Source organism: Mus caroli, unplaced genomic scaffold (assembly GCF_978045245.1).
Source record: "Mus caroli unplaced genomic scaffold, Mus_caroli_1 scaffold_16, whole genome shotgun sequence".
In the NCBI taxonomy this organism is placed as follows: domain Eukaryota; kingdom Metazoa; phylum Chordata; class Mammalia; order Rodentia; family Muridae; genus Mus; species Mus caroli.
The window spans coordinates 48978374-48998509 of NW_028227271.1; the positions used below are offsets into that span (position 1 = coordinate 48978374).

Sequence of the window (20136 nt, forward strand, 5' to 3'; positions counted from 1 at the left end):
CTGAATTTTACCCAATCAATTTTGACAATATGAATTTTATCCAGAAGGCAAAGGCCCGAGGACCACGGTTGGTAGCCGGGGGTTACCTCTTTCTCATCTCCAGCCAGACCTTCTGTGAGAGGAGCATAGAGAATCAGATAGCCTGTGGCTCCAGGTACCGCATCCCACCTGACGCGCATGCTGTTCTCAGTCACATCGTACAGCTGGAGGTCGGAAGCCATGGGCAAGGCCACTGCAAGAAAAGGCTCTTTGTAATACTCACTTACCACTGCACTTCAGAAAAAAAAAATCAAGTAATAAGAAGCAAGATGCCAGCCCTTCCAGGCCATACTACTAATCCCAGCATTTAGAAGAAGGCGGGAGAATTGTTTTGAATTCAAAATCAGTCTAAGGAACTGAGTGACATCCCTTCTCAAAAAAATAAAAATAAAAAACAATGCCGGCCATATTTCATATTTCAAGGGTTTGGAGAAAGGAATTAGGATAAACTTCTAGGTCAAGACTTGAAGTGTAAACACTGTCAGAAAAGATGATTTTGTTCTTTCAAAAGCATAGCTGTAGACCCCTCACGGATGACCGCACCTGCTTCTCTAACCACATTCGCAAGTCCAGCACTCTGCTTACACTTGAAACTCTCTGCACACATTTCTTCTGGAGTCCCAACAACACTCCATGGCACTCACACATGCAAACGTCCAAATGTCCCTCTTTTGCAGACTCAGCTTGTACTGAAGACTGAGACATCCGTGAGAGGGGAAATGGCCATTAGACTCTTTCTGCAAAGGGGAACTGTCTGGGGGACTGGAAGGGAGGCAGCTGGGGATGACAGGATGGGAATGTGAGCAGAGGAAGTGGATGATTTAGGGCAAATGGGATGCATATGTAGGGAAACACCACAGTGGAAACCGTTACTTCATATGGTAACTTAAAACTCATTTTAAAAAGAGAAAACACATGTCGCCACAACAGAAGCATCGACACAAGCCTGACAGATCACTGTCAGTCAAAAGCCAAGCACAGCACGGAGGAAAAGCACCATGGTCCTGGAATGTAGTGTTTAGTGTTGTTTACATAGTTATTGCTCTGTGAAATGTATGCTATTTAGGCCAGTTTGGCATAGCGCCCAAGACGTAGTAAGAACACAGTTTTTCAAATGACTAAATAATTGTTGTTTTACGATTGTCTTGTGATTCTCTGAGTATGTACCTGATGTGTGTATGTATGTGTGTATGCATGTAGTATGCGCATGTGTAATTGTCATCATGCCTAGTGAAGGGACTGTCGGGATTCAGACGTTCTTCTAACTTATAAGATTAATGTTGAGGTGAAATGCACTGTGATTCTCTCACTATTCCCCTGGGGGGAAAGAAGCCCCTGAACTTCTTCTCCATTCTGACTAACAAATTTGGCACAGCTCTTGGTTCACAGTAGATATTTACTAATACATACATATATGTGTGTGTGTGCGTATGTGTGTGTGTGTATGTATATACATACAGAAGGCGGGAGAATTGTTTTGAATTCAAAATCAGTCTAAGGAACTGAGTGACATCCCTTCTCAAAAAAATAAAAATAAAAAACAATGCCGGCCATATTTCATATTTCAAGGGTTTGGAGAAAGGAATTAGGATAAACTTCTAGGTCAAGACTATACATATACATATTTGTTGAATGAATGGATGAGTCTGCCTCCTTCACCACCACAGTTGCCTCCTCTAAAACATGCAAGACATTTGTAAAATCCATTTCATACACACAGCTGGAAAGCTGCAGCTGCGGCAGCAGCCTCTCCCACATACATGACAGGCACTTCCTGCGACCCAGTCGGGGTGTCTATCCACCCTGATGAGCCCAGTTTAGGAATAAGCCACCTAAGCGAGGCTGTTCATGTTGGAAGTAGAGGAGGATTAAATACGCACGTGTGGTCTCTGTTCCCCGCAGGCCTTCACTAGCTGTGTGGGCAGATACTGCAAACACTGCTATCTGGTATTCAGTTGAAGACATCAAGTTTTTCAACACTATGGAAGATACACTCCCATCCACCACCACCTGTTGAAAGAAGCATTTGAAAGAAGATAAAATATCTCACATGCAGAATCGAAACAAACAAGGAAATATATCTCCAGCAAGAACATCTCGCTAAATATTTTATTATTTGTGCAAGGTCTTCATTTCCACTCGAGGGAGCAATTCTCCTTGTCTCAGTGCACAAATGGATGCACTTCTATGGAATCCATCCGAAGTTGTTTTTTAATTCGTATATAGTGCTAATTGTGTCATTTCTGGGATATTATTATCCTGGTCACACTCACATGACAACAGCAGATATAATTTTCCCCAATGGCACTTTGGGAAACATTTAAAAGAATTGCTAGTCATGAGAAAAATAGAGCCACTGGAAAGATTATGGCTTATTTTTCTCTTTGGACCAGATGATTTGAAAGTCCATGATCAATTTCTGTGATGCTTGAAACTAAAACGAAGCCCACAGATTCTGCCTGGGCAGAGAAGGACATTGTGAAACACTGTGAGGTCAATCAGAGGTTAGAACAACAAAAGGAAGTGGAGATTTCATCATGTCTTCACTCCATGAATCACTGCATCCAGGCAGGGAAGGAGAAGGACCCCGCCACTGGCAGTAGGTGTTCTCTTCTAGATACAGCTAGCCACGATGGAAAACACTGGCCACAGCTGCTTCAAGAAGGCTTTCCATGGCCCTGATCTCTACAAATGTCCAGGAAATTCCAAATGCCAGAGGACTGGCCCATCCTATTAACCCCATAATTTGGAACATGCAGTCTTCACTATGGCATAAACCCCTCGCCACTCCCAAATAAACCAAGATGCATGGAAACCTTTCAGCTTAGAACTTGTTAATTAGGGGAAGAAAAGTAAACTAGTTTCTAAGTGCATACTTGATCCATTCTTAGGATGACTGGATGGCAGGATGAGAAACGGTGTGGATACAACGTGAAGAGACAGAGCAACAATACAGACATGTAGAAATCTATTTCAAACCACTTAAACTGTTTAAGCAGAAGGATGTCCTGCAGAAACATGCCTGCTTCATCCCCACTAGAAAGACTTAAGGATTGGGAAGTCTAGAAAGATTGTCACGTTACCTCCTCTGGCTTTCCACCTCTGGTGGGATAATACACAACTCTGTATTTTTCCACTTTTCCTGGGGTCTGAGTCCAGTTAACCATAAAGCTCCTGGCAGTGACTTCAGAAGTGATCAGCTCTGTAGGTGGCCCGATGGTGGCAAGGGCTGAGGCTAAATGAAAGAAATACACTAAATAAATCTCATTTCCCAAGTTATTCCAATGAACGTAAGAGAAGCCACTAAGCAGAAGTGACTCTCGAAGCTATGGCGCCCCCTAAGAGTCTGCTCTGTGGAAAAGTTGGTTCCATTATTAATTCTTGTGCTCATTCCTTCATTCAAAACATTTACTGTCCATTAGAAACCATTCATTGAAGTAGATTCTTAGTAACCAAACTGAAATAAAACATAGTCCTTAATTCTCAGAAACTCTGATAAGGACTGTTAATAAACAATGAAAACAGGCACTTAAGTGAGTGGGCACACATCCAAAGATGCTCTTCTGGGTGTCTTAGAGGTGCCATTTAATTCTTGGCAGTTACTAATGCTGCCCATGTTTGTAGATGAGAACAGCAAGGCAAAATAAAGGCAACGTACAGCCCAGGTCTAAGGGGGAGCAGCTCTCAGAGCTGAGACTGCATCAAGCTTCGTACAAATACTTCTCTGCATCAGAGAATGTGGCACCTACACTGAAGATGTCCTGCCAACAAACAATCGGTATCTAAACGTAAAAACACTCAAAGAAACCGACACATACTGAGTAGCCAACCACTCTGTGCCAGACATATGTGTGCCATGTGCATGTTAAATGGTTCTGTAATGATTCGGGGCACGTAAAAAGCTCCATGGAGAGGGAGCACAACATGAAAAAGAGAATAAAGAGATTGATTGTTAGGATTTCTCAAATTTTTAGGGAACCTAAACAAACTTTAATAACCACAGTGATGAGAAAACTAGTGCACACTGTAGGTATCATATGCTTTCTTAACAAGTACATGTAAAGGAGTTTGGTGGGTATCTGTCTGCCTGTTTGTCTGCCTGACTGTCTGTCTGTCTGTCCGTCTACCAACAGGGCTATATGGGAAAAGTTCAGATCTGAAGTAGCCTCACTCTGAGGTCAGACAAATTTGTTCTCAGTCCGACAGCTTGGGTGTCCAACCCAGCCCCAAGAGATCTGGCCTGAGGAAAGCAGAATGACAGAAGAGAGAAGGAAAATGAGCCAAACATAACAATGAAACTCTCCTAGATACAACAGAGGCAAGAACTCAAACCAAACTCCTAAAATAAGACCTTGATACTGTCCCTCTTCCCAGATCCTATGAATCACCTGTAACCTACAGACCAATCATGTAGTGAAGGGCAGCGGTTGAACAGTGATGAATTTTTATCATCACTGTGCAAAAAAGTATGTATACTTTTCCCCACTCTCTCTAAGTACAACTGAAAAGTCAGGATATTGTGTACAAGGAAAGCATAAGAAGGTGGTGAAGTCAGAGGGGAAAAGGTAGAGGCAAGAGGCTCTGCAGGACCCAAGAGACACCACAGAAGCCATTGTCCCTTCTGTTTAGTATCCAAATGTCCCTAACTGGAAAGTAATGGTATCTGGCAACATTGAAACATCAGAGTATTCATACAAAATCTGTTCCAACAAAGACTGTTGTCTCTAGGCAAAGACCAGGAAAAGGCTAGCATACAAAGACAGAAAACTTTCAGCAGTAACTCCAGACATACACTATGGAAAACAACTGTACTCCGCCTCTCAGATACTGTAACCCATGGCAACCAATGTTAAACAAGCCTCCCAAATTCCACCCTGTTTTTGGCTTTCATACTGTGTCACAACATCTCTCCACATCCCTCCATCCAAGCCAAGGTGGGATGGAGAGTCAGAAAACGCCTGCCCCCACCTGTATCTGTGACAGCAGTGTTGCTCATGGAGAGGGCCTGTCTAACTTCCAACCCAGCCTGTTCCTTCATGTTCTCCTTCACTTAGGGACACACAGTAGTCTATCAGGTCTTTCCCAGCTTTCCTACAATGCGGAGGCCACTCCCACAGAACTGTTAGCAGAAGCCACCTAGTGACAGAAATGAGGGACTCCTGCTTCTCTAAAAAGGTGATTATGAATGGCAGGCCAATGAATAGCCCTTTTTCCCCAAGAAACCAAAGTAGGCAAAATAAGCAACCCATACTTTAATCCTAACTAGCAAAAAGGAAGTATTACTCTCCACTCTTGGCATGATGGTATCAGACAATGCAGCCCTCGTGGAACACTTTAGTGCAAGATGGACAATGAAAAAAATATTTGAAGGCAATGACAACATAAACTCTCAGGAAACAAAAGAAAAGAAAATCAGTACTAAACTTAACAAATGGGCTCAACAGCAGCATGTGGGCAGAGGGAAGAATTAGCAAGCTTGTTTGCTAGCACAGACATGGCCGACCTGAGAAAGAGAACAATCAGAGTCAATGCTCAGCAGAACTGGGTGTGCTGCTCCACCCTTGCACACTCAGCACCTGAAGGCAGATACAGGAAGACCTAGGAAATCAAGGTCCTTGAATCCTGGTTATAGGATTAAGTCAAGGCCAAACTGGACTTGTAGCAGAGACGTTACTACATAACCTATCTCAGAAATGTTTTCTTTAAAGAGCAAATAGGGATAGTCACAGAAACTCAAGTACATTGGGAACATAACAAAATACCTTTAATTCATAACATTAAAATCTTAAAGGAGGATGAAAATGAACTCAGTACTGAAATAATACTTGAGGAAACAAAATTTACTGTGCATCTGATAGATCCACAAGAATTTGCACTCAGCTAACCACACTCCAGCTTCTGAGCACTGAGCACAAAGCAGAAAAGAAAATCTTTAAAACAGTGAGAGAAATACGACCCTTATCTGAAGAAGGAAAATATTTTTTTTCCAGCTTTATTTTTTTTTATTTATTTTTTTTATTACATATTTTCCTCAATTACATTTCCAATACTATCCCAAAAGTCCCCCATAGCGCCCCCCACTTCCCTACCCACCCATTCCCATTCTTTTGGCCCTGGCATTCCCCTATATTGGGGCATATAAAGTTTGCAAGTCCAATGGGCCTCTCTTTCCATTGATGGCCGACTAGGCCATCTTTCGATACATATGCAGCTAGAGACAAGAGCTCCAGGGTTCTGGTTAGTACATTATGTTGTTCCAACAATAGGGTTGCAGATCCCTTTAGCTCCTTGGGTACTTTCTCTAGCTTCTCCATTGGGAGCCCTGTGATACATCCAATAGCTGACTGTGAACATCCACTCCTGTGTTTGCTGGGCCCCGAAGGAAAATATTTTATAAACCCTGGAGACCAAGAGGAAGAGACACAACTCTGTTAGAATGTTCAGAAGTAAAATCCTCCAGCAAAGACACGTGTCGGCAATGGAGGGAAAACCAAGGTATTCTCAGACAAAAAGAAGAGGGTTTGATCACTAGCAGACTGACCTTTAAAAGAAGTAAGAGATGTGGTGTACTCTCGCTGAAAATAAAATTAATTTTTAAAAAGGAATGCCAGATTATTACAAATGAAAAAATGACAGAAAACATAGAAGGGAGGAAGCATAATAAAATGTATTCCCTCAAGTTTTCTAAATTATGCTTAATATGAGCTGGGGATGCAGATCAGTTATCAGAGTGCTCGTCTACTATGCAGGAAGCTCTGGGACTAGTCTCCAGAACCACATAAGCTTGCAATCCCAGCACCGGGGAAGTGGAATCAGGAGGGTTAGAAGTTCAAGGCCATCCTCAGCTATATAGCAAATCCATAAGCTGCCTGAACTATAGGAGACATTGTCCAGGAAACTCTGTTTAATGATTAAAACAGGAATTATAAAGCTTCTAGCTTTATAACCATCACATCTGATAGTGATTCTATCGTATATGGAGAAATAACACTGTTTATGACACAGTCATGGTAAAGAAAAGTGGCTGAAGGGAAGAGAATCGTATACATGTCACTCAGGAAGGAAACTGAAGACATAACTAGAGACCAGTGATCCTCTTCCTCATGCTGCAACTCTTTAATACAGATCCTCATCTTGTGGTGACTCCACAACCATAAAATTATTTTCATTGCTATTTCATAACTGTAATTTTCTACTGCCATGAATAATAATGTCAATATCTACATTTCGTTATGGTATTAGGAGACCCCTGTGAAAGGGGCATTTCACCCATGGTTAAAAACCATTTCTTTAGACCCTACAGACATCAAAAAATGCTATACAGAATTTTACAACATTTATAAAATGAACCAACTCCTTGAAAATCAAAATGCTCTTTCTACAGGAGGGAATAAACCAACAATATACCAATGCAATAGTTACATGCAAATTGGCATGAGAAATCATAGCAAATCCAATATGGCAAGAAAACAAAAGTTGGAAAAATAAAAAATAAATAAAATTATTTCCACTTCCTAATTGTATAATTTTATACACAAAAACTTTTAAATCCAGAAGAAACCTTCCAAACTAATTAGTAGTTTCAAGCCATATATATGATATACAAAATAAATATGCAAAATCAAATCCATTTCTATTTACAAGAAATAAACATGTAGACTTTTAAATTAAAAAAATTAATCAAAATCATTCATATGAAGTTAAATAATTTGTACAGTTCTAAGAAAACCTTTGTAGTAAATAAGAAGATAAGACTCATAAGTCCTAAAAAATATAAAATGTTAATTAATGAAAGAAATAAAATCATATCTAACTATTATATGAAGACATTCATAAACTGGATATCCCCAATAAACTGAAAATCTTTCTTTTACCAAGTGAAATTTGGTAACTGGCAATTTATATTTGTATTTACTTGTGTATGAATACACAAGTAAAATTTTTATAGAGCAAAGATATTCTAATATTCAATCAAGTAATAAAGATGGAAAGAGGTTTTTGGAACTTAGAAAGGATAACTAATGGCTGTGGAGATGGCTCAATGGGCAAAGGTGCTGTAGCTTCACAAGGCTAAGCACCCAGGTTTGCTCCCAAGACCCACGGATGTGCTGGTATGCATCGGCAATCCCAGCATTCCCTCAGCAAGATGGGAGTGAAGAAAGAAGAATAGACTGGAAGGTTCATCCTGTCAGCCTCCACTAGCACAGCAGCAGAAACAAGAGTAACATGACCTCAGTGAAGCAGGACGAGAGGAGAGAATCAAGTCCCAGAGGGTGTGTCTGACTTCTACACACAAGTCATGGCACACACATGCACAAAGAAATAAATTTATAAATGATGATGATGATAATAATAATAATAATAAGAGAACTCAAGTCTATAAAATTTAAAGACTTACTATATAACTACAGTAAATTTAAAAATGTATGACTGGAAGAAAATTAGACAAGGTGAACAGGCCAAAGAGCCTGAGATAAAATTACTACAAAATTATACCTAACTGACACTGGCACACAAAGTTCAACTAGAGAATGCTTCATGCTTTTGTTCTAGATGTATCTTTAGAGGTGTTTTTCCACAGAGGACAAAGAGAACAAAATTCAAGCAAGTGAAAAGTTCAATATTGCTAACCATGAGAAAAATGAAAATCAAATTCCATAATGTTGTATGATTACAAACCTTTCAGAATGGCTGAAATTAAAACAAAACGAGAAAGGACATCAACATTGGCGTCAATGCATAGAAACTGGATCACTCATGCAATGCCACTTGAAACATACATTTCAAGAGTCTAGAAATTTCTAATGAAAGCCAAATTAAACAGAACATGAACCCAAGATACTGTTCAGCCATTGCACACCTGGACATTACTCCAGAGAAATTAAAACCTACATTTACACAAAAATTAATAAACAAATATTCACAGCCACTTTATCATAGTATCCTGGATTCTGGAAAGAATGCAGAATATGTGAATGCTTGAATAAACAGTGGTACATCTGTACCAATGAAAACATAGAGCTATTGATGAACATATAATTTGGAAAAATCTCCAGAGAATTTTCGGCATGAAAAATTCAAATTCTCAAAGGTTGTATATTGGAAAATTCACTTTGTATAACTGTTTTAAAGTGAATACATATATACGTTCATACATAGACACATGGAGACCACTCTATTGGCTGTCAAGATTTAGCAAGAGGGTGATAAGAGGATGTTAATCATGAGTGTGAAGAGCAGCAGGAGTATTCCTGTGATGGAGATGGTTTTTGTTTTGAGTCTATTGTTGTTCATAGCCTGCTGGAGTTAGGGTGGCTCTGCAAGGTGCTGCCATTAGATTAAAGCTGGAAAAGACTATGCTAGCTCTTTGGGAACTGTTCCTTACAACTTATGTGATGGCACAATTACTTTGAAATTAAGCATTTGTCTTGAAAAGTGGAATGGTCTAAATGTTAACACTTCAGAGAAAATGCCTCCTAGTCAAAGCAAGTGTCCCTTACCTTCATGAGGTATCAGAAAGAAAACAGAGTATTAAGAAAGTCAACTTGAGTTATGGGATATGGGAACTTTTGAAGTTGGACAGAATGCATTTTTTTTTTGCATTATAAGTCTATGGATCCAGTGAGTGAAATGTGGTAGTTTGAATGAAAATGGTCCCATAGACTCATAAGTAGTGGCACTATTAGGAGGTATGGCCATGTTGAAGTAGATGTGTCACAGTCATTTCCTGCTGCCTGCCAATCCAGATGTAGAATTTACAGCTTCATCTCTAGCACCATGTTTGCTTGTACACCACCATGATTCCTGCCAAAATGATAGTGGACTAAGACAAGAATGGACTAAAATCTCTGAAACTGTAAGCCAGCCCCAATAAAATATTTTCCTTAAAAACAAGAGAGAGAGAGAGAGAGAGAGAGAGAGAGAGAGAGAGAGAGAGAGAGAGAGAGAGAGAAGAAAGAAAGAAAGAAAGAAAGAAAGAAAGAAAGAAAGAAAGAAAGAAAGAAAGAAAGAAAGAAAGAAAGAAAGTCAACTTGAAAAAAAAACAGGAATTTTTTTATAGTCTACACCTGTGGCCACCATAATTGACTTATGTGCATGGTCATGAACCTGTGAGCATGATAAACCTGTGCACATGTTCTCCCCTTTATGGTTAAGTGTTCATGGTGGCAGTGCTATGTCTACAGAAATGTGTTCATGTGTGTGTGTGTGTGTGTGTGTGTGTGTGTGTGTGTGTGTGTGTCTGTGTGTGTGTCTGTGTCTGTGTCTGTGTCTGTGTCTGTGTCTGTGTCTGTGTGTGTGTGTGTGGTTATAGGCCTATGAAGACAGTGCCAGGCCTGTGCAGGTTGTGATGCCCACATCTCTTGTGTCTCTCTGTCCTCTCTTACCTTTAATCTCCTTGTCCTGCTCTTCCACTCTAGAGCATACAGTACGGGTCAGGCTCTCCACCACTGTGTGCATCAGGTCGAACTCAGCAACATTGTACACATGGGTGCTGTCTGGCTCAGAGGCGATCTCCTGCAGCTCACTCAGGTCGGCATTTTTAACCCCTGCCATTGATGATAACAGGAAGGATGGTGATGCTGATGCAGCTGTAGGGGGCTAACCCACTCAACCAAAGCACCCTCTACTTGGATGGTTCAATTATGCATCCAATGACATATACACACAACACAACATTTTTCAGCCACAGAGAGTAATTAAGTTATGTCATTTACAGGAAAAACGTGGATATAAATGGAGATAATCATATTAATTAAGCCAGTCTCTGAAAGGCGAATAATGTATTTTTTCTCACTTATTGTCCTAGATTTTAGGTACGTAGGCACATATAAAATCCTGTTTGTCAATACATGAAAATACAAACCAAAATTTCAAAGGGAAAAAAGGGAGAGTCACAAAGGAAGGTGGTAAAAAGCCAGGGTAGTTGGATTTAGAGGAATATATTGAATGTACATTATTTATTCAACTGAACAATTTTTTTAATTACAAAAGGAAGAATGTAGCTGAGTGTCATGGCACACACCTTTAATGCCAGCACTTGAAAGGCAAAGGCAAGTAGATCTCTGTGAATGCAAGGCCAGCTTGGTCTACACAGTGAATTCTAGACCAAACAGTGCTACATGGTGAGTTCCCATCTCAAAAACACAAGAAAAAGAAAAAGGGGGATGTCTCATGAGAGATGCTTCCTAGGTAATTAGGTGCTGTTTTTCACAGCACACATCAACAGGAGAATTGACCTTGATATAACTTCTTTGACAAATATTGTAGAATCAAGAATAACTAAGCCAGTGCTATAAACTATCAATCTTCAGGTTTAAACTTCTGCAAAAATAAGTTTATTTACATTCAGAAAAGTGTCTATAATCTCATCAGTCGTGAAGTAGACAGACCAACATAGATCAAGGCCAGCTTGGGCTACATAGTGAGAGTTCCAGGCTAGCCTGAACCATAGTGGGAGGGTGGTAGACCTCAAAAAATAAATAATTGAGAAATACTGCTAGAATGGAAATGTTATAGACATAATTATTTTATGCAGTACTAAGCCAGAGGGAAATGTGGGTGAGGATATTTTTAACGGACTCAAACACAATTTGATCTCTGCAACTTCTGATGAATCAAATAAGAAAGTTCTGTGGCTTCCATAGTTGCTACTGAACTCTGTCACCACAAGTCAAGGAGAAGACTGAGTGTCTTGAAGATAGTACAAATTAGTGGGGCTAAAGGCAGTGGCTGCATAGGCTGCAGAAGCTGCAGAGGCTACAGAGGCTTGGGGTATGTTCACTCTGCCCCAAGCACTGTGTTGTTCATGGTCGTCAATACATTCACTCAAACCCTCACAACAACCATCACACAGCTCTTGCTGCAGAGTTAGTGAACTTCTCGGAAGGATACAAAACTAGAAAGGCTATTGCTGCAGTTCCAGGCTGCACTGCCTCTCAGAGAGGGCATTACAAAGAGCAAAGGAAATCGGAGATCGAAGAAGAAAGGTAACATGATTGTGTTCCATGGGTGCAAAGGGAGGTTTCTCTTTTCCAAGAGTCATCAAACAAGGAGGCTTTCTTTAGAAACCCCTGTAATGCCAGTCATCTAGGGGTATTAAAAAGGAGCCACTTTAGAGGCATGTTAGAGAGATGGCGTCAATCATATGAGGGTATTAAAAAGAGGCACTTTAGATGAATGGTACAGAGATGGCCTGGAGCAGCACAGATGACTTCTTTACATGCTTGCCTGGGACAATGACACATCCTTCAGTCTCAAAATACTAAGTAACAAAGCTTTAATAGCCACCAAATGATGTGCATTAGAAGGCTTAAGATAAAGAATATGTTCACTTCCAGGTACTTTCAAGACACGTTCAAATAACATCTGGATGAATTCACTAAGTTTTGTTTAAACACTCTTCTAAGGATTATGAACAAAAGCCTAAAATTCAGGATAAACACACAAGATAATCCCCCATCCGTTTAACTCCTCTGCAGAGGCTTTTTTTAAACCAGATGCGAGACAGAAATGTGTATCTTGGCCAAGGGACTTCTACACAACTGAGTCAATATAACAGAGTGTGTGCTGAATCAACTTTGCAGAAAGAATGCCTTCTCATGCCGTGCAAGTCTACACTTGATAGAATACGCTAGAAGAGACTCTGCCTCTCTCCCCTGCCATCTTTTTACTTCCCCATCTTTATGAATAAAATAGTTTGACTGCGGCAACTGCATGGAAAATAAAGGAAATGGTGGCGATGACTTGGAAGGAATGTGTGCCATCAGGAGTTTTGTTCCACTCATCCTTGCGTCCCAGAATGCACCACAATGCCTGGCACACAGTGGAGCTAGTAATTCTTGAATAAAGCATTCTGTAACCCACAAACCAAGCAGAGTGGTTTCTAAGCATTTTTCCTCTTGTTGGCAGCTATGAAAGATGCACTGTTCAGCTTCAGAGGAATAAATGTTAATGCCTAGTACAAGCAACTGAATCCATTCCCAGGACTAAAAGGCTCACGTGGTTCATTGCCCTTCTATGTTACACAGATATTTGGTGAAATACTTACCAGTCATGGTCCTGTGCTAGTTTCCAGTGTTTTCCATTTTTCTATCATATAGATACCTATGACTAGGTATCAAACAAGTGTGCAAGGTCAAAAGATGCAGATGGGGGATGCAATGTACATCGCTAGCTCTTGAAAACTGGGTATGAGATGGTTCCTACATACGGCTGTGATACAATACTCACCTGACCTTCCATGCAAAAAAAAAATATATATATAGATTTAAATCTACTCAAATAAGGTTTGAATATTAGATATTTTATATTTTTCCCTTGAGTCTCTTCTAGTCTCTCTTCTATGAATGGAAAAGGGGGAGCAATTACTGTTATATAGTTCAAGACAATATCCTCTGCTTCCTTGAACAAAGATAATATACTTCTCTTAGATTGACCTTTTATAAGCATTTTTATTTTCAATGCTAAGAGTAATAGTGCTATCTCTGAAAGTATTTTAGACCAGGGCCATTTACAGAGCTTTTGGAAAGCGTCAGGGACCAGGTGGGCTGTTGTGAAGAAGCAATGAAGGTATAATCTCACCATCTAGTGACTCACTGTTTAGAAAGGTTGCAGGGAGTCAGAAAAGAAGGAAGAACAGGGTGTTAACCGTTTCTGCAACTATTGCCAACATGTCAGACACTAAGAAGTTCTATGCCTGCGGCTAGGGTACACGCCTTTAATCCTAGCACTCTAGAGGCAAAGGCAGGTGGATCTCTGAGTTCAAGGCTAGTCTGCTCTACAGAGTGAATTCATTTTCTGTCTTTAAAAAAAAATGTTCTCACTCTGCTGCCTGCTGATCAAGATGTAGAGCTCTGAGCTGCTTCTTCAGCACTATGTTTGCCAGCATGTTGCCATGCTTCCCACCATGATGACAATGGACTAAACTTCTGAACCTGTAAGCCAGCCCCAGCTACATGTTTTCCTTTGTAAGAAACAGAAAGAAATAAGTCCTAAAGAAGTGACTAATTATCAACCTAACTCTAATATATAAAATAAGAATAAATTTACTCTACAAACAAGGAGTCTTTTTAAGATCTTTCTCTAAGAATCAGAACCATATCAGCACACATAGAGACGGTACCCTAAGGGGTCTATCAGTAGTTCTCAACCCTGAAAAAATGTTTTCAAAAAACAGAGTCTCACAAGTAGCCCTGGCTGGCACAGAACTCTCTACATGGACCATACTGGCATCAAACTTACAGAGCTCTGCCCATCTTTACCTCCCAGGTGCTGCAATTAAGGGCATACATCACTATATCTGGCCTGATCTGGGTGTTTTTAAAGTAAGGTTTACAAGACCCCGTCTCCCTAGTTACTTTAATTTAGTATGTGTGGTGGTTTGAATAAAATGACCCCCATAGGCCCATTAGGGAGTGGGATGCTTAGGCGGTGTCACTTTGTTGGAGTAGATATGACCTTGTTGGAGCAAGTGTACCACTGGAAGTGGGCTTAAAAGTTTCAGAAGCCCAAGTCTTCCTTCCTGATGCCTGAGAATCCAGACATGGAACTCTCAGCTACCTCTCCAGCACCATGTCTGCCTGCATGCTGGATGCTTCTCACCATGCTTCCTGCCATGATGGTAATGGACTACACCTCTGAACACTAAGCCAGCCGCAATGAAATGTTTTCCTCTATAAGAGTTGCTGTGGTCATGGCGTCTCTTCACAGTAGTAGAAACCCTAACTGAGACAGTAGGGTGAGAAGCCTGGAATCAATTTCAGTACCGAACCCACTACCTTTTCTGACCTCTATAGAACCTGAAAGTATTCTCTTGTCATAGAGAACTGTCTTTAAAAAAGCTTATGAAAAGACTCATGCATGATCTTAATAAGCACATCTTAATGAGATTAAAGATTGACACTAGAATAATTAATTGTATAAAATATAACTAAGTAGGCCATTCAAACAAGAGACTTCAAGTGTGTTCAGAGCCCTGTGGAGGAATTTTCTATATCATTTTGATTAATGTCTCACTGTCCTTAGGAATCAGGCTTTTTTTTTTCCTGCCAAAGTTTATTGGTCTCTACTAAGCAGAAAACCTTCCTCTTGCCAAAGAAAATGTAAACACTTTAATCAAAGGCAAAGCTTATCATGTAAATATTTTGTAATTATTCTGGATCCATTGTATATATCCTTTTTCATAAAAGAATAGCTTTCAGGGTGTTTAATTCAATTCAGTAACATTACACATCTTTAATTGCTGCAGAAGTCCTAATTCCTTGGATTTGTGGGAAGTAGTTTCTTCTTGAACAACTTGCAAAGAGACAGCTATAAACTGACCCCGATAAGCAAATCATGACAAATTAAATGGAAACAAATGTGATTAACGTTAGCATGTCACTATATGCTTTTTCAAAAGTCTTGTGCTCAGTATTTCTCTCAGGGATCCAAATACCATGGCTTACGTGACAGAATCACTCTTGTTTTAAATGCAAGAAGCTGGACTCAGATGGCAAGCCAGATATGGAAATCGCTCAGGCCTCTGACTCTCAGAACAACGTGCATTGCATTAAGTGACCTGAGTCTAAGTCCACATTGAAAACTGGACCATTAGAGGCACATAGCAACATACTGCAGCTGTGTATGTTTGCATCTGTAATCCCAGTACTCAGAAACAGGAACCTGTCTTAAAGACAAACAGGGTTGGTTAGATGGCTTGGAGACACATTTCCCACCAAGCCAAATGAGTTCCATTCTCATCTTCTTTCATTCTGGTTCTTCCTCGAAACAAGGTTTCTCTGTGTAGCCCTTGGCCATCCTGGAACTCATTCTGTAGATGAGACTGGCCTCAAACTCAGAGACCCACTTGCCTCTGCCTCCCTAGTGCTGCTATTAAAATGTGCACTTTCAACTGAAGGAGCTGAAGGGGTTTACAACCCCATAGGAAGAGCAACAATATCAACCAACCAGACCCCCCCATACACCCAGAACTCCCAGGGACTAAGCAACCAACCAAGGAGTACACTTGGAGGGACCCATGGCTCCAGCTGCATATTGTAGCAGAGGATGCCCTTGATCCTGTGAAGGCTCAATGGATACCCCATTGTAGGGGAATGCCAGGGCAGGGAGGCAGGAGTGGGTAGATGGGTGGGGCAACACCCTCATAGAAGCAGGGGGAGGGGTGATGGGATAGGGAGTTCCCGGGGGGTTGGGGGGGACTAGAAAAGGGGATAACATTTGAAATGTAAATAAAAAATATCCAATAAAAAATGGGCAAATGTGCACTTTCTCAGAACTTACATGGTGGAAGCAGAGAAGAGGCCCCCCCACAAGTTATCATCTAAACACACACACGCACTTCCATTCACAAACACTAAACAATAAACAGTAAACAAACAAATAAATCTAACAAATGTATACATACCTATGGCAAACAGCTCTACACCAGACTCACGGAGGTTTCTAGATGGTGGGATAATATCATCCTGAGATTTTCCATCTGTGATCAAAATGCCAATCTTGGAAACTCCACTCCTCGATCCTGCTTCTGGTTTAAAGCTATTCTCAAAAATAAAGTTCAAAGCAAGACCTGGGAGAAATAAACACAAACCAAGCATATCTAATTAAAGTCTTCTAGTTTGGAAAGTGTATCCCCATGATGAGTAGAGCTAAGAGGATTTTTATGAGAAGTGAGCTTTCATTTTCACAACAACCTGATAAAAAAAGCCAAATCCACTAGAATAAAGGTAATAAAAAAAATAGCCTGCTATTGCATCAGGATATAGAGCATAGATAGAGGATAACACATTCTGAATTCTTCCTTGAACTTTTCCTCAGGGACTGCAAAACACAATACCAGCAGAGTTACTGCAGAGTAAACATTTCATTCATCTAAGTAAGAAATATCTTTCTTTTGGCTGAATCTTTAATAAACATTTTTGTCTCTAGCAATACCATTTAAGAAATCTTTCATTTCTTTATTTTTCTCTTTTTCTTCTTTTAAAATATACAAAACAATGAGCATCGTCATTGCAAGAAATCTTTTAGAGCACCAAATTGCTCTCCAAACATTTACTGGAATCTTGTTAAGGGTCGAGCATTAGGTTAGAGGATAAGACGCTCCCTCTTTCTCTCTCATTGATCTTATTTGTTCACGTGCTTCATTTGGGGAGCCCAAGACTAAGGATTGACTCTAGAGCCCACCAACACCTCACAGAGCTGACCACTGGTCCATGTGCCTGACTGAGTTCTAAAATCAAACTACTGCCTTTTGAGACGGTTTTTACCTGGAAAGAAATAAGAAACCATGCAATATTGCTTCTGTGTTTAATAATTTTTCGTGGCTATTAACAATTCCACTAAAGTATACTTCAGATTGGCAAGGTGATCAGTTATCAAGGAGCCAACAGTTTATTTAGAGTCCTTAATAAGATCTTCATGGCTAAAACTGAGCCTCCAAGCCATGCGCTAGTGAAAGACAATAGCTTTTCTAAGGTTAAAATCTGTTCAAATAGTGCTGGAGACATGGTTCAGTGGAAAAACCCTTGTCTAGCCTGAGAAGCTTTGGGTTCAACCCCCAGCACCAAAAAAAAAAAAAAAAAAAAAAAAAAGAAGGAAGGAAGGAAGGAAGGAAGGAAGGAAGGAAGGAAGGAAGGAAGGAAGAGGAGGGGGAGGAGGAAGAGAGTAAGGAGGAGGGAGAGGAGGAGGAAGAGGAAGAAGGAGAAGAGGAAGAAGGGAAGGAAAGGAGGAGGAGGAGGAGGGGCAGCAACAGCTTAAATATAGTTTGGGGCCTGACATTAATTTGGGGGAAATTCTCAGCCATTATTGTTTCAAGTATTATGTCTTCTTCTGTCTGTCTCCCTTCTCCTCTGGTTATCGCCCTTGTTACCACGTTTGTCTATCTAGCTGTTCTACAGTCACTGGATTTCTGGTGCTGGTATCCCTCACTCCAACACCATGAGCTGTATGGAGCTCATCAAGCTTAGAGGTTCTCCATGAGTCACAGCCAGCCCACTAGCTCCACCAAATGTGCTCCTCATTTGTTTTATAGTGGGTGTTTATTTGGGTTTTGTTCCCTTCCTACAGTTAGTATTTCCTTTGGATCTTTTAATTGGATTTCCATCTTTCTCTTTGTGTGCTCCATTGTTATTGCACATTGGTCTACTTTTTCCATTAAACTAATTAGTGTACTAAAAGTTAAATGATGAAGAATAAGCCACATTAACACAAATCACTTACGTTCATGTCACAGATAATTTTAATGTAAATATTGTTATAGTAATAGTAATCAGCTGTCAGAAATACTAGTGGGTCAAAAGTCTTCAAGTATTTTCATGATAATTACTCATCAAAGTTTCAAATAAGGGTAACGAAAAATCATTAACTAAAAGTAAGACAGCATTGAGTGTGATGATGTACACACCCAGTAGAAAGATGATTAAATAATATATGATGCATCTGCGGTGTTTCTAACTGCACTCACCCATATTACATCACACAGCGTATCAGGGCAGCCTTATATCTGGACACATAGCATGTGCAGGGTACCGTGTGCACCATCATACCAAACAATGCCAATGAGTGCTGCCTGAAAGCCCTAGGTTCAGATTCAAGACTATTATGTGCTACAAATTGCAGCATTCATACTGAACATAGCAAGTTTTCTACTTGTATAGAAAATGTAGCAGCTGAGAAAAACAATGGTTTTTAATGTTTTTCTATCATCATTCCTCAGAATCTAAGTATGAAATCATTATACTGTTGGATTGGATTGGATTGGATTGGATTGGATTGGATTGGATTGGATTGGATTGGATTGGATTGGATCTTAATGCTGTTTGATAAAGTAGCCATTTAAGATTTTTTTAATGTTACATAGTAAGAAAGAAGGAAAAAAGAAAGGAAGGAAAAAAGAAAGAAGAAAGAAAACACTATGTCATCTCTAAAAAAGGAGCAAAATAAGATAATACAGTTGCTAATTGCAAGATATTTAGCTAAGAATGTGCATTGAAGAAAACATACCTGTTAGGGTATTTCCTCCTTTGTATGGAAGGCTTCGGACAGCATCAATCACCTCATCTTTTGTGTTAAAGGCATTCAAGTGCCACTCTATTCTGGGGTCCCCACTGTACTGTGCCAAGCCTGGAAAAGAAGGAAGAGAAAGCACTCCAATAAGTTATGTGCAACTCAGGATCTCATGACTACTCAAGAAAGCAGGCAGAGTAAGACCCTCATCTGTCTAACATTCTTTTCTTTACCTGGCTGTCTGCTCTCCAAGAGAAGTCCTGGCATCGCTAAAGAGCTCTACTTGGGTGTATCTGGAAGTGGAGGGAGTTTACATATTTTCTAGTTCTTTAGAAGCTATCAAATAATAAGGTGTTTGGCATTTAAAAGAAAAATGTCAGTCATGTGTAGATAAAAATTCTAGATTTATTTGTTGTCTTCTCAAAGAAATGATAGTCCTTAGTGACTTACTTAAAGATTATAACTATAAAACTTTTATAGAAAATATATTATCATGTTGCTCAGAACATGACACAAAGATTTATAGGTTTCTCTCTCTTTCTTCTTCTTCTTCTTCCTCTTCTTCTTCTTCTTCTTCTTCTTCTTCTTCTTCTTCTTCTTCTTCTTCTTCTTCTTCCTCCCACCCTTTTTTCTTTTTTTATCTTAACTAGAATTACCTTCACAAAGTTACATTGCCAAAATATTGTTTCCAGCTTTTCAATTCAACATTTCCCTGGACTTGAGTGTTTCTTTTAAATACAGATGGCTGTGTGATTAATTCTTATTACAGCTATGTTCTAACATTTTATTATTAATAATAGTAAAGGGAAGAAAGAGTTTCCAAAGAATTAACATATTCAGTAGTCAAGTAAATGAAGGTATCCATTGGAAATTTTAATAGGAATAATAAAAAACTGTTAAGAATAGATATTTAAGCCGGGAGGTGGTGGCGCATGCCTTTAATCCCAGCACTTGGGAGGCAGAGGCAGGTGAATTTCTGAATTCGAGGCCAGCCTGGTCTACAAACTGAGTTCCAAGACAGCCAGGGCTACAGAGAAACCCTGTCTCAAAAAACAAAACAAAACAAAACAAAAAGAATAGATATTTACTGAT

At 39.8% G+C, this 20136-nt stretch overlaps 1 protein-coding gene across 4 annotated transcripts in view; it reads right to left on the reverse strand.

The window, feature by feature from the left end:
* Col14a1 (collagen type XIV alpha 1 chain) overlaps positions 1-20136 on the reverse strand; it is a 232495-nt gene that overhangs the window by 147189 nt on the left and 65170 nt on the right. For all 4 annotated transcript variants that reach the window (XM_021183602.3, XM_029469983.2, XM_085831724.1 and 1 more), the window contains exons 7-12: positions 19042-19161; positions 16445-16609; positions 10425-10586; positions 3123-3274; positions 1920-2049; positions 87-232 (exon numbers count right to left, since the gene is read on the reverse strand). In XM_021183602.3, coding sequence (XP_021039261.1) covers positions 87-232; positions 1920-2049; positions 3123-3274; positions 10425-10586; positions 16445-16609; positions 19042-19161 — 875 coding nt within the window. The remainder of the gene's footprint in view (positions 1-86; positions 233-1919; positions 2050-3122; positions 3275-10424; positions 10587-16444; positions 16610-19041; positions 19162-20136) is intronic.